Genomic DNA, 15,560 nt, shown 5'->3' with positions numbered 1-15,560 from the left:
AGTTTGTGACAAGCATGTCAAGTGACTTTATTATCTCTTTCTAAGTATTTATTTCACTTCATTCAAAACTCAAAAGTCACTATCATGTATCACTTCCCATTGTAACTTACTGGTTGAACAACAGCTTTATATGATGTAGGTTTCGAGTTCGAGACATGAAAAAGACATTTTAAGGAATTTCACAATAAAGTCCTCTAATGAAGCAGGTTTGAGTCCTGCAGAGGGGGTATGGTTTTATCACAATTAAATGTAATGCGTTCGGGCGGTTTAGTTGGGAGTTTCTCCTTCTACTAGGTATTGAGAGTGAGGGGGCTTTCTAACGCGGACTCAATTAAGATAACGTAAGCTAGATACCCTGTTGCGAACAGATAATCCACACCTTTAAAAAAAAAATGTATCACATGATAGATATTATATATGGAAAAAGAAAACATTTGGGAGTTTGCAATTGAGTGTGAGGTTAATTAATAAAATAACGAGAAAATGGGCTTAGACTTTAGATTAACAAACAAACATAGTAAACCCCAACTAATGTACAAGTCATAATGAACGTAATACAAACTAATTATTTTTTTATAAATTAAGATAGGTATAGAAAAAGAAAACAGCTAGCCAAATGACCCCTTAATTACTTGTCAGTTGTCACCCCACCCACCATTTTATATCGACATTCACAATATATACTTAGATCCCACCATTTTCTTCTTCCTTATTCACCTCAATTCGACATTATATATAGATACACGTACATATATATATATATATAGGTGGTGACCTGGTGGGGTTTCTGTGTTGTATTCAACTTTAGGAGACAAATTACCTTACAAAAAATCATTAACATATTCCCTACAATAATAATTATTTCTCGAAGAAAAAGAAGAAGAGCTAGAAGATCATCGATCGGCTAGCATATATCCAAAAAGGGAAAACATGCATGGAAAAAGGTACGTCTAATAATTCCCCTTCATCTTCTTCCACGTATATATAATTATATATATATATATATGGGAAAATGATCCGTACTAAAGACTTTATCTAAACTTAGGTACTGTCACTTTAAAAAAGTTACAAATTAAAACTTGAATTTTATAAACATACATAGCCCTTGAATTTTACATAATTAATCCTTCCTGCTTTATCTAAGATAGATATTTCATATATTACTTAACATTTTTCATATATATATATATATATATATATTATATATACAACATAAAAGAAACCATGAGACATACACAGTGCACAGTGGTGTGTGCTTGTGGTTGGACCATAACGAAGCCACCATGAGTGCAAAATCAACTTTTGTGAGTTTTAATTTCTGTGTTTTCCTTAATCGAGCCATAATTATAGTGTCGGTATTTTTTTTTTCCCTTTCATATGTCACATACGGGATTTAAATAGAAAATGATATTAATTGTTAGTATTTTATTTTTTATATCATATACGGGAATTTTATTTATTATTAGTAAATGTTCAAATGTATAAATGAGAAAGGTTAATGTTATGTTTGACTATTATTAAAGTGATATCATTTTTTTAATTTAAAAGTTGTAACTAAAAGTTATAAGTCATACAATAATTTATTTTTGAAATTGATAAAATCCTCTAAATTAATAATCTTGCAACAAATCTTTCTAACTATGTGACCATAATACTTGCTAAAAAATGATTAAATTAAGAGAATAATACATTACATGTTTTAAGTTTTTAAAAAAATTATTAGGTTATTTATACATATACATCAAAAATTTTTTATTAATCTTTTCATAAAGTATTTACGTCTCTTTATATTGTAGATATATGTTAATTATTTGTTATATATTCGTTTAATATAAGATATCGTCAAACTGTCGAAGTGTAAAGGAAAAACAGAAAAGGAATGGATGGGGTGTGGGGGATGGTCAAAGTCAATGAATGACACACCACATTAACCGGCACATGCTCTTAAGGGTAACACCACCACCAGGCAAAAGTCAACCCTACTAAGATATTAGCGGCGACGTCACCGATAATACTTTAACACTGACAGGGGACCTGTCGATTTTTTTGTCAGATTTATCATTACAGACATGGAGCGCCGTAGTATTAACGGCAACGTCACCGCTAATACTCTTTTTAGAGGTGTTACCTTTTTTTACCTGGTGGTGTTATACTCTTCGACCACAAATTGGCTTTAGGCAGACGACATTGTGGACCTACCGCCGGCATGCGACGTTTCCATATTTGTTTACACATCACCGCCAAACCTGACTCTATTGGGACCGGTCAAATCATACCCCACCCATTTTTTTTTGTGTGTTTTTATTTTTGTATGTATATGTTTATTTATTTGTTTTTTCATACATAGATAAATTCCATTGGTGTCTTGTCACCTTCATCCAACCATCCTATCCAATTTGCCAACCCTTTTTATGCCACACACAAAAAAGATCAAACCAAAAATTAGTAAATGGTTTCGATGTGTCGACTGTCGAGCCCTATGCCATCACACGTGGTTGAAAAATACAGAACAATCTAAATTTCCAGCTCAACATCACATTAGATTTTTTAAGGCTATTAGAACAAAGAACGACCTAATTTATCACCTCAATGTCACACTTGTTTCCACCATTTCGTCGGTCTTGAACCGTTATATTTGCTAGACAATGCAAAATCACATTTCATAAATACAAATAACCCCCACACACTAAATATAAAAAACATATCCATTATCCTATGAGATAGAGATCCTCTAAAGTTAAAGTAACTTTATAGGTAAAGTTAAAAAAATTTTGATCATTGGATTAAAATCAATGGTTAAGATTCAAAAATGATTTTTCAATCTTAACCATTGATTTTAATCTAATGGTTGCAATCCATCAACTTTACCTATAAAGTTCATTTGAACTTTAAGAGAGTGTTTGGTAGAGTGGAATGGAAATGATGGAAATGGAATAAGAATCTCTTCCCTTGTTTTGTTACACAGAAGAATGGAAATGAAGAGGTAAAAGTGAGAATCATTTCTATTCTCATGATTCCTCCCAAAATGGTGAAGAATTGTGAGAATGGAATCAAATTACCTTTTTTTCCCCTTTTTTTCCCATGTATTTAATTATTAATTTTAGTTATTTATATTATGATATTATAATTAGTTTTTGTTAAAAAAAATTTCATATTAATTTGTTTATTTTTTATATTTCTCTTATTATGATTCTCTGTTGTTACCAAACAATGTAATTATTCTTTTTCCAAATACTCATTCTCTTTCCTACTATTTTCATTCTTTATTAAATTTTCATTCTTAATTATTCTCTCCTACCAAACGCCCCTAAAGGCTATTCCTTTCACACCGCTGGCAAATTCAACCATTTCCCCGGCTTGAATCTCGTTTTTTTCTACTATTTTCATTATTTATTAAATTTTCATTCTTAATTATTCCTCCTACCAAACGCCCCAGAGAATCTTAATCCTATCCTATGACCATTGTATGCTTTTGGGATTGTATAACGCTTTATCCAACCTTAATTTCCTTCTCACTTTCTCATTTCATATTCATAAAATACCACTATCAATTATACTCTTTCTCACCCTTTTATCTCTCTGATTTTCTCACATTTTAGTTATTTTCTTATTTTTTCTGCAAAAGTTTCCTCACATTACTTTATCCATTTTCTTGTGACAAATTGGCTAATCATTTTCCCCGACATTGTTTTTTTCTTTTCTCTTTTTAATCTTCAATCTATCGAATATTGCAGTTGTCTTTTGTCATTAAATTTTGGATGACCTATAAAATGTCAAAGGTGGGTATTGATGGAAATGAGAAATAATTATGTTGCAACCAGGGGCGGTACTAAAGGGGGAGCAAGGGGGTCCAATGCTCCCCTCCAAATTTAAATTTTGTCATGTATTTTTAAATTTTTCATAAATTTTTAAAAAATTTCTATAGGCTTTTAACATTTTGTCCCCTTTTAGATTTATTTTTCATAAGTTCTAAGTTTGTTCCCTTTGAAATTTTTTTCTGGTACCGCATCTGGTTGCAACGTACGCATTTTTAGTTAAAAGTTCCAAACCTCATTAATTATGCATTATGCACGCAACAACAATGAGAAGTATTGCAAGGTACAATGTACTTAAATAAATAACGCAAAAATCAACGGGCAATTATCGAAAAATTGTGAAGAATCTTTTTTGGTTTTATTATCCATAAGCCTTAGGTTCAACTTTTTGAAGTAAAAAGCTTGTAGCATTTTTTCCTAAATTATCCGCGATCCCGAGCTGTTCAGGGTCTAACAGGTTACGAGTCCTGAATGCTAAACAAAACAAAATACTTTTTTTAAATAAATGTGTAAAGTAAAAGTAATACTCTGTAGTAATCTATGATGCACCGAAGCTCCAAACAGGTAGCCGTACCCGTTTCTGAAACTCCATGGAAATGTTTCCGCGTACGAAACACATATGAAACGTTCCCTTGAGTTTTCTATAGATACCGTAACGTTTCTTTAAAGTTTCCATACGGTTTCTAATTAATATCAAGGTTTAAATGAACTTTTTCTATTCCCCAAACCTAAACAGGTTATATTATATACAATTTGATCAACATTAAATTTTTTTTTCCCCAAAACCAATTATTAAACACTAAACATTCAATGAGTGATCACTGATCAAGCATGTATTATACAATTATACATATACAATTATATATAATCTCTCAAGTAGGGGCGTTCATATTACGGTCCAAACCGAAAAAACCGAAAAACCGGACTGATATTGAACCGAAACCGAACATGACCGAAGGTGACGGTCCGGTCCACGGTTCCGTATATTTTACTATTTCGGTTTTCGGTTTTCGGTTCGGTTCCACTTATAAACCGAGAAAACCGAGAGTTAGACCGAACCAAGAAAATACAATAAATCATGCATAAATGTTTGGTGGGATCTTTGCACTTATTTAGGAAAACAACAATATACATATTTTTTAATAGCATATCACATAATCACATAATATATATGTAAACTTTATTTGATAGCATTTTTCTCCAGGTTTTAAACTTTCAGTATCCTTAAAGAATATTTATCGGCAACAGAGATCCTATTGGGTTCTTGTTAATTATTGTGCTCTCTAGTTAATATTGGGTTCTTGTATTGAGTAAAAGTGTGACAATAATGTTGACTATAGACTCTACTTGAGAACTCGGTCCATTCACGTCCAAATAGATTATTTATGTTACATGTTTTAGGTGCTCGTCAATTTTCTCTTTCAGCTGATGATTTTCATGTTAAATAACTCGGTTCAGTCTAACCTATCAACGCGACAAACCCACTAAAAACCGAACATGAACCGGACCGAGAACACCGGTCCGGTCCTCGGTTCTATTTTTTTATCACACGTTATATATTTATGTGAATAAAAAGATAAAAAATATGAAAGAAGGGGAAGAAGTGAAATATATATGAACATATCTGCATTATTATATGTTTGTTGGTTTTGTAGAGTAACTAGATAAGTTAACTTGCACTTCACTACGGTTTTGTCGTGTTTAGTTTATTGTTTACAACAAATTACATAACATTGTGTAGAGTATATTTTACCGCACATGAATAACTAAAATAACAATATATATATTTGCTTTTAGAGCACCTAATAACATCTTTACAAACATTAATATTTGACAAAGTAGCAATTTATGTATCATTGAAAAATTGGATCATAAAAAACTGCATGTAAATATCTTTTATAATTTAGCATGAATCAAAACTAACAATTTACAACAACAATACCCAATCTTTACGTAAGTGGGCTATAAATGAGGTGTGATATAGATAGTCTTGCCCTTACCTAAAAATAAAGAGATTGTTTCCATAATTACATCCGGCCAAAATGAGGAAGGAACAAATAAGTGTAAGAGATAAGTAACGATATTTATTGGTTGAGAATCACACGACTACATTAAGAAATAAGTTAGAATATACACTACTCCTTAGTGAATAACCAACAAACATATTAAGCAACAACATACAAGCATAATAAACATAAGCACATACCTAAAACCAAACATTTGTGACGAGAGTAACTATTAAGTTTTACAAGTGCAAAAACTATTCGGATCCCCCTCCTAGGAAATCATAGAATAATTGACTTATGCTACACAATAGTTATAACTTATAACCATCTAGCTGACAAGTAATTAATCACTAATCCTACTTCTCTAAGTATTTTCTCATAGGTCATGTAATCTGACAGATAAAACTCATTTGAGTCAAAAAAAGCGCTAGAATAACCTCCCCTCGGTTTAAGCCTACTTTTTCTTTTAATCAAACCGTCTCAAGCGTCATTAAGTAAATCTAAAAAGGTAGGGATGAGTGTGGATCGGTTTGGTGCGGTTTTTTGGTTAAAACCAAAATCTAAAACAATCATTTGGTTTCAAAAATATCAACTCATTTGTGTTTGGTTTTTCGGTTTTTGTTTTTTTTTGGTTTGTAATTAGGTGTTTTTTTTTTCATGTACGAGGCTCGCTTTTCTTAAAACCATATCATAACAAAAGGAATTTTGTATAGTAAACCTTTTTGCATGGTATCAAAAGTCTAACTAATTAATCATTCAATGAACAACTAATCTAAAATGCAAGACATAAACTATTCATGACTTGATGCACATATAAATGCTAAAATATTCAAAGTTTACTTTCATAATCCATATCAAATTTTACATGCTCAAATTAAAAATATATTGTCATTAGGGGACATACATGTATTAAAAATACCGATGTCTAACGTTATTGCGTAATATATAAAATGTTTTGTTTTTTTTTTTATAATTAGTTTGGGTTTTTATATGCATCCAAGAACAAAAGCATTAGTTTAATTGGTGTTTCTAGATACAAAACCATATAATCGGTTTTTCATTTTAGAATGGGTTTGCGGTTTTATTTTTTGGATTTGTTATGATTTTTGTGATTTATGGTTTGATTTTGTTAAAGGCAAAAAATAAAATAAAAAATAAGTAAATAAAAACATAACTAACAACTATAATATAATAAATGGGGGAAGTCAAGGTGGAGTTATCCAATACCCAATTTGGGTGAAAAACTTTTTACATCTTGATTTTTTATTCCATAAAAATCAAGGACCCATCATTTATTCATTAACTAGTCCTAATACTCGTACGATGTACGATGGTTATATATATTGTATCACAAAGAAATTCAAAATAAACCGATTACCGAAGCTAAATTATAATAATAAATAATAAATAATAAAATATATGTTAAGTTAGAGTTTTAGATTTACTTTAAATTTTTGAAATCACATCAAAATCGAAACTTGTAAGCACAATGGATGACAGACAAATAGCCTTGTGATTTCGGATCGTGAACTTAATTTTTTGAAGTCTTTTTGTTAATATATTATTATTATAAGTAATATAAGTGATATTAGTTGAAGAATTAAGAAAGAAAAAGAGAAAATTTATTAATAAGAAAACGATCAATCAAATAAGGTTATAATGTCTTTTGTATTAATAAGCCAAGAGTTAGATTTTAATTCAAAGTCTAATAAAAAATTGAATCAATATACAATTAAGAAAACTAATTCAATAAAATAAATTAATTAAAAAGACACGTCTGACCAAGGATTACGCCACGTGTCGTTTTAAGAAAATCTTAATCCAGTTTTAATTTATTGATAGATAGATATTACCATCACCAAGGATATGATGATACACACAGGCAACATACATTATTATTATTATTATTATAATTTATTTATGTTATATTATATTATATTTAATTAAGTTAATACATTTAGATATCATCAAAATAAGGAATGTTCTATAGTGTATAGATATATATCTTTAATTTATTAATTTATACGTAGACATCTTTTGACATATTCAATTTAATAGTTTTAATGATAAATGGTATTTTTAAAGGACATGAATTTTTTTAAATATAGATTAAAAATACACTTGTATTTTTAATATTATGCCAAGTGTCGAGTAATAAATACTACAATCCTGTTTTAATATGCTGGTAGATATTAAAATATTAATATGTGAGACAATCCCACCTCACTTTTCTCATACAGTAATAAAATTTTCCGGCCTTTGACGACAGCGGATGGATATATTTATTACTATATATATATATACTCCTTATATAAACAAACTATCCCTCTTCAAATTAAACACTATATCTTTAAATTCCCTATTTTACCCTTATAATTTACACTTTCCTAAACACTTTATTCATGAACTTCCTAAAATACCCTTAAAATCTTATGCATGTACGTATCTATCATTCAGTTTTTGGAATGAAGATGTTTGTGCGTTTAGGTAATGAATATTGTAGTATGTTGATGTTTGCAGGTTGTTCACTATGTATAATCATGTAGATTGAAAGTATTTTTTTTAATTTTATTTTAATCTTTATAACGCTGGTTTGATAAGGGTTAGTTGATGTAGATGACAAAATCTCAGTTTAATTTCTATATTCGATTAAAATTATTAGCCGCATCACGTGTATTTCTATTCAATACAGCCCATTGTTTTTTGTTCATGATACCCCACATTTAACTGCCTTTTTTTCCCCAAAGGTGCTGCTGCAACGCGCAGGTATCCCTCTAGTATATATATATATATATATATATATATATATATATATATATATATATATATGGGGGATGGGAATATAAGGCTGTCGGGTATCTAAGCTTAGGTGTGGAACACTCACATATTGTTTTTTTAATCCATAAAAATTATGGGAGCCCATGCATTTATTCATTAAACAAGAAATAATAAAATATTAGTATGTGAGGGGTTCCACACCTAAGCTTAAGTGCCGGACAGCCTTATATTCCTTTTCCCTATATATATATATATATAAAATAAAATTAAAATAGAAAAATGGAGCGAAGGTGGTTGTTGACTCGATACATGAATCACACCTCAACTGTGTATATCTTATCATCTGTTGTTGTTGCTGCTTGTACTTGGATTTGGTTCCATAGAGGATTTACTATATATATAGTCGCATCTGATTCTAATGTGTAAACAGATATTCCTCTTCATCAAGTTTAATGAATAATCACAACAATCAGCATCACATACAGAATCATCAAAAACAACCACCTTCCAGGTCAAAGAATCAACAACATCACTCTTCTTCTTATTCCGAGGTACCTACCCTTGCTCTTCTTCTTGTTTACTTTTACTAACTCACGGTATGTATGCATATATTAATCATTTACTTACTTACAAAGCCTCAGTCCAATCAAAAATTGTCATCTCTACTCCTCTACAACATACATACATACATTCCAATTCCAATTCTCTCTACTGTTTTTTTTTTTCTTTTAAAAAAAGAAAAATTTTTTCTGAAAAATATGAAAATACTGTTGCTGGTGGCGCAGGTGTTGTGGCCGAGAATAGTTATTCGCAAATGGCTGAATCGCACCTCCAAACATTCCGAATACAACGCCGATCCTCCCGACGACGACGATGACGACCTTGACAGTACCTTTGACTCTTCTGACCCTGATGAACAAGGTACAGTATTATGTTTAGTTAGTTAGATCTCCATTCACTTGCCTTTCAATTATCTCAGCAGCTCACTTAATTTAATTTACTCTCTCTCTCTCTCTCTATATATATATATATATATATATGTTTTCACTTCACTTCACTTCACACAGAAGAAGACGAAGAAGAAGCCGCCTCCGCCTCCTCCCGCAAGTGGCCAAAAGAATTAGGCTTTGTGGATCTTAAACAGCCAGATGATCATTTCTTCACTGATTCCAATGGTAAATAACATACATACCCTTTCTCCTTTCCTTTCCTTTCCTTTCCTTTCCTTTCCTTTCCAACGATAATTACTGTTACTCCTAGCTACTAGATGCCTTACTTATTAAATTAATTGCCATCCCCTTTAACTTGTTTTGTTATTATTTAAGACACCATATGCTTCAAATAATGCCCCTCCTGTCCTGGCCCACCTACATTGTCTATGCACACCTTTCTTTAATTAAGAGGCCATTGCACTTTCTTTATCTTTAACGAATGCATCCAAATTAGGCCAACACAGACACTTGATAGAGAGGTACTAATTAAGCTTTTACTTGTCCATCCATGATTTTAGTTAAAAGACAAAGAGGATTGATTTGTTTATATCTACCGGTATCCGACAACTTAATTTTATATTCGGGATTTTGCGAGTATTATTAACAAGAATCGTTAAAAAGCATTGAAGAAAAGAATTTGGAAGTTCACACGATAATATGTAAATCATCATATATCATCACAACTCCTGTTAGAAGGAGCTGAAATCAGACTAGAAAGTTTTTTTGATTTTTGGAAACTATTTGCGTGATTACCATGCTACTAGTTACTAGATTAGGGTCTCATTCATGCACAAACTTTAAGAATGATATACTTGACTTAAAATATTACATAATCACTTATCTTAGTAACACTATTCGTCTTAACAAGTTATGGGCAATTAAGATTTATAACGTGAATATGACGTCATCGGTTTAGAAATGGAAAATATTGTCTAGTCGATTAACTACTTACTTTTGTGGTTTGTGCTTCCTTTTTTGGTCTTCAGGAGCTTTTCCCAGGTCACGACGACGAAAGTCAGAGACATGTAGAGCACAATACATTGACGCAAAAGAACTCAAGTGTGTTGGCCTTCTCTTTCAAAATCGATTCACACATTATCTATACATCAGACAGATTGATTGATACCTTGGTACTTATTGTTTGATTTTTATTTGTGTTGCTAGAGTATCTGTTAACACATGGAATGTTGGAGGGAAAATCCCACCAGAAGATTTGAATATTGAAGATTGGATCGATGTTGACAATCCTGCTGACGTATATGTAATTGGGTAAGTCTTTTCCCGTTGATCTGTACTTGTTACTTGTTGGTGCTTACTTGTGATTCCGTACAGTTTTCAGGAGGTCATACCATTAAATGCTGGAAATATTTTTGGCGCTGAAGATAATCGTCCGGTCCCATTATGGGAAAATGTCATTCGTGGGACCCTAAATAAAGTTCAGCATGAAACGAATAAATTCAAGTGCTACAGTAACCCTTCTTCTCCATCCAGGTTTGAACCACCTGTTGATGCTCTGGATATAGAAGATGAAGTAGTGTTAGAAACTGAAAGTGAGGGTGAAGAGGAAGTCCACCCGTTCAATGACGAATCTAACTTCGATGAGCTCATGGATGGTCCGGCAATGAAAAATGGGGATTTGGGTACCCAGTTGAGTATGATAGATCATGGGGACTCAGAAAGACGATTATCCTTTCAAAAGTCTATGGACAGAGTAAATTGCTTTTCAATAGAAGAAAATGTTAAAGTATCAGCTCCGGATAATAGTAAAAAGTTGACCAGAATACTTAGTGGAACTGAAAGGATGGGCTTATGCTGGCCCGAACCACCACTAGATCTGCTGGCTCAGTGTGCGACAGATAGACCAAATCCCTTAAAAACTGTGAAATCATTCAAAGCTTCTAAATCCTTTAGAACATACGCTTCTTTCAAGTCATATATAAATGTTGACAATCGAGTTATCCCAGAGGAGGCTTTCCTAGCTGATCTGGACCTGGATTCAACCATGTACCGGAAGAGGAGATCCCCATATGTAAGAATAGTAAGCAAGCAAATGGTTGGCATATTTATCACTGTATGGGTGCGTAGACGTTTGAGGAAGCATATCCAAAATGTGCACGTTTCAGCTGTTGGTGTTGGTGTAATGGGATACATAGGTAACAAGGTGTGTTTCTTTCTTTTGGGACATGTTAGATTTGTCTGCAAGTTTAGTATACGTATCTCTTATAAAACATTTTCTTCCGCTTCTCTCAGGGATCCATATCTGTGAGCATGTCAATATATCAGACACTCTTCTGTTTTATCTGCAGTCACTTGACTTCCGGTGAAAGGGAGGCTGATGCAGTTAAAAGAAACGCAGATGTTCGTGAAATACATAAAAGAACACGTTTTAGCTCAGTTTCGAAGTCTGCACTCCCCAAAAGGATAGAAAACCATGAGTAAGTAAGGGAGTACTCTCTCCTTCTCCTTTGTGCTTGGAAGCTTGTCTTATGAATACCTTTTTATGTTTCCAGTCGAATTATCTGGTTGGGCGATCTTAATTATCGTCTCAATTTGTCATATGAGAAGACACGTGACTTGATTTACAAGAATGACTGGCCGAGGTTGTTAGAGTGTGATCAGGTAAGTTTGTATTACAGCCTAACTTTTTCAATACATACTTATCATAATGTAGAGCTTATGTAATCTCACCATATCTAAGGAGATGAATGTTGTTCCATTGTTTATTAGGTTTAGATGAACTTTCTGAGCAATAAAATTGACATTTGAATCTTCTTGCAGCTCATTCGTGAGCTAAGAAAAGGCCGTGCATTTGATGGATGGTCAGAAGGCGTCTTAGATTTTCCACCGACTTACAAATACGAGCAAAACTCAGAAAAATACATCGGGGAGCATCCAAAAGTTGGAAGGCGAACTCCAGCATGGTATATCATATCTGCCACATTATCTCTCTTGAATCTGCAGTCTTGTTTCTATCTTGCAAGTTTGACGCCAAACTTAACCTAATGCTTTTCACTTTGTTTCAGGTGTGATCGGATACTTTCATTTGGGAAAGGAATAAAGCAGCTGAGCTATAGAAGGGCTGAACTTAAGCTCTCTGATCATCGGCCAGTGACTGCAACATATATGATAGAGGTTGAAGTTTTTTCGCCAAAGAAGTTACAAAAGGCCCTCACATTTACTAATGCAGAGATTGAGAATGATGCTATCATTGCAGAAATGGAACTAGACGGTGGAATAAACTGCTTAAGATTATCTGAGGTTAGTCATATAATCATTCAAATCTATACACATGCAAAATGAAATTCACAAAAACATCGGTCTCATAATTATATGGGTGTCATATCAAAGATTTCCAATGAATACGGCATTTACATGGACTTTTTCACCATGACAGGATACATATTGGTAAGCAAGGCACATGAACAAGGTAAACTATGCTGTTGAGTTGAATTTATAAACTCAGGTCTATTCTCTTTGGCTCGGTATCATATATTACATTTGATCCGGTTCATTGATTGATCCCGAGGATACATTGTGCGGTGATTTTTCTGTGTAAGTTATGTGATTTGTACAGATGTACTCAAAATTAGTTAGAAAAGGAAAGTTATCTTGAAAAAGTATAGAAAATGTTATTTGCACTCTATATATTTTATAAATGAGCTTGTGGGGGCCAGAGAAAGAGGCTTTTTTAGGTTTCTCTTTATTTTTGAAGTGCAGATAACATTTTCCACTTGTAATTTGTTATTGTAGTGTGGAAGTTGGGTCATACAGGGCTTGTTGGTGATAAATGATTTGAACATGTTTGATTGTAAAACATATAATGCATGGTGAAATTATGAGTTCATTTTGGCTCTAGTAGAACATTGCTCATGTTCCGTTTGTAGTGTTTGCAAGATGTATAAACTATAAAGCACATACAGATGGTATATGTGGGAATTCTTGTTCACTTGGTAACCGTGAAACCACTATATTAATCTTTACAGATTATAAAGGTCAAACCTTGCCAAACTTCAATATAGGCAAGTGTGTCTCTACAATGAACTATTGAGAATTCTTGTTCAAATTTTCGGTAGAAAGGGGACCAAGCTTATATTACGTCGAGGATGTAGCTTACACGAGACAGGACTCCGACTGTAGCAACTCAGTAGCCCCGAGGTTTACATTATGGACCACAACCCTTTAAAAAAAAACAAAGCCTGCTAGCAATTTGTATTCTCATTAAGATCTCCCTCGAGTCAGTACTTAGACCAATTGTAAAGGTCGTTAAATGAATTAGTGATAAAAGCAATGTAATAAGTGAAGCAATGTAATAAGTGAACTGTTAATCCATATTGGTGAAGTAAATAGGTGATAGCATACCAGTCATTTCATTCACCGACTCATTTTATACGTTGTGGAGCCATGTGAATTGTCAGACAATTCTTTTATATTGATTTATGGGTAGAGGATGATAAAATATAATTTTAGTTATATCTATTGTGTTTTTTATTATATAATTGACGACGTATACTCTCCGGCAACGCCTACGGAAAGCTTAAGGTTTCGGATCACTTGTTAATCCGGAACCAACAGCACTACGAGACAATGACGTCTATGCTCATACATCGCAGACTCGTACGGGAATCTCTGAGCTAAAGAGACAAAGTTTGTTATACAACACGACGCACCGAACAACGGCTTCCTGCTAGATGGACGTCATGCATCAAGGACTAACCCCTCACTTGGTGCCTATAAATAGCAGACCTTTGGCCCTGAGATTACACACACAAGATATGCTAAAACACACACACTATATACATTTATTCATTATGCTTGGTAGCGTGGAGGTTGTTCATATTTCCACACCAACTGGGAACCGCTAGTAAGTCTCGTAAAACTCCATTACGTTCTAAGCAAGATTAAACCCATCGATCTTAGGATATAATAATACACTTTTAAGCCCTGTGTAATTATATGCTTAAACAAGTGGCGCCATTCGCACTCTACTAACTGATCTTGTGACGAACAAATGACGGAGGAGAACCAGCGGTCCCCTCCGGGATTTTCGAGAAATAAGGAAAGACAGTCAGAAGTAATAGAACCATTACTCAGAGAATGCTTACGACGCATAAATATGCGAAGTGTTCAGACCCGACTAGATTATGATGATTGGAGCGAAGATGTGGATGAAGAAATTGAAGCAGAGACTCCACCTCAACGACATCTAGCGCAAGAGCCGATCAGCAGGGTACGCTTTAGCGATACAGTGAGCGGAGGGGCACCCCCGGCCAGCAACACAACGACGGCACAAGCGCAGGCTGTTAACTTGCCACCTCTCGCTGCACAACAAATCAGACAACAAGGCCAGACATACAATCCGGCATATAACGACTACAGTTATACATATATGTCGCATCCTACCCCGGCCCCATCAATGGGGTATGGCCAGCAATATTTTCCAAATGGTTTCCCACAACACCAATACTTCATGCCACATAACAACCCATATTTTACTCCGCAACCGGGTTTTACTCCGGTACAACCGATGCAACCTGGTTGTCAACAGCCAAATCAACAAGCGAACAACAACGGGATACCTCCGGAAGCAGACATGATCGTCCAAACGGAGCCTGGTCCTTTTGTCCAATGGATCGAAGATTACCTGCTGCCGGAGGGTGGACTCCCGAAAGGAATGGAAACGTACGACGGAAAAGATGACCCGGACAACCACTTGAAATACATCAGTGGCATGATCCGAATGCAGAAATGGAAAGTCCCGGTAGCGTGCCATATGTTTGCTTTGACATTAAAAGATACGACGAGAGCATGGCTAGATAGTTTGCCGGTCGGAAGTGTAACCAACTTTGAAGATCTAAAGGCAAAATTTAGATCTCATTTTAGCCAGCAGAGGAAGTACAAGAAGATACACCTGGAAGCCCATAATATTTAAAGAAAGGAAAATGAAAGTGTCCGACAATACATTGCCAGAT

At 33.7% G+C, this 15,560-nt stretch overlaps 1 protein-coding gene across 1 annotated transcript; it reads left to right on the top strand.

Annotated features, from left to right (window-relative positions):
* Nucleotides 1-915: 915 nt before the first annotated feature.
* LOC122586799 (type IV inositol polyphosphate 5-phosphatase 3-like) lies at nt 916-13,446 on the top strand. Its single transcript, XM_043758784.1, has 12 exons — nt 916-944; nt 9,030-9,150; nt 9,385-9,520; nt 9,667-9,774; nt 10,578-10,650; nt 10,756-10,860; nt 10,924-11,752; nt 11,842-12,026; nt 12,102-12,210; nt 12,370-12,512; nt 12,615-12,849; nt 12,986-13,446. The coding sequence occupies exons 1-12, from the start codon at nt 931-933 to the stop codon at nt 12,998-13,000; spliced, it is 2,073 nt and encodes a 690-aa protein (XP_043614719.1). The 5' UTR covers nt 916-930; the 3' UTR covers nt 13,001-13,446.
* The last annotated feature ends 2,114 nt before the right edge of the window (nt 13,447-15,560 follow it).

The sequence above is a fragment of the Erigeron canadensis genome, chromosome 2 (genome assembly GCF_010389155.1).
Source record: "Erigeron canadensis isolate Cc75 chromosome 2, C_canadensis_v1, whole genome shotgun sequence".
NCBI classification, from domain to species: Eukaryota; Viridiplantae; Streptophyta; class Magnoliopsida; order Asterales; family Asteraceae; genus Erigeron; species Erigeron canadensis.
The sequence above is the reverse complement of the archived record's forward strand: the minus strand, read 5'-3'. Positions and strand labels throughout refer to the sequence as shown.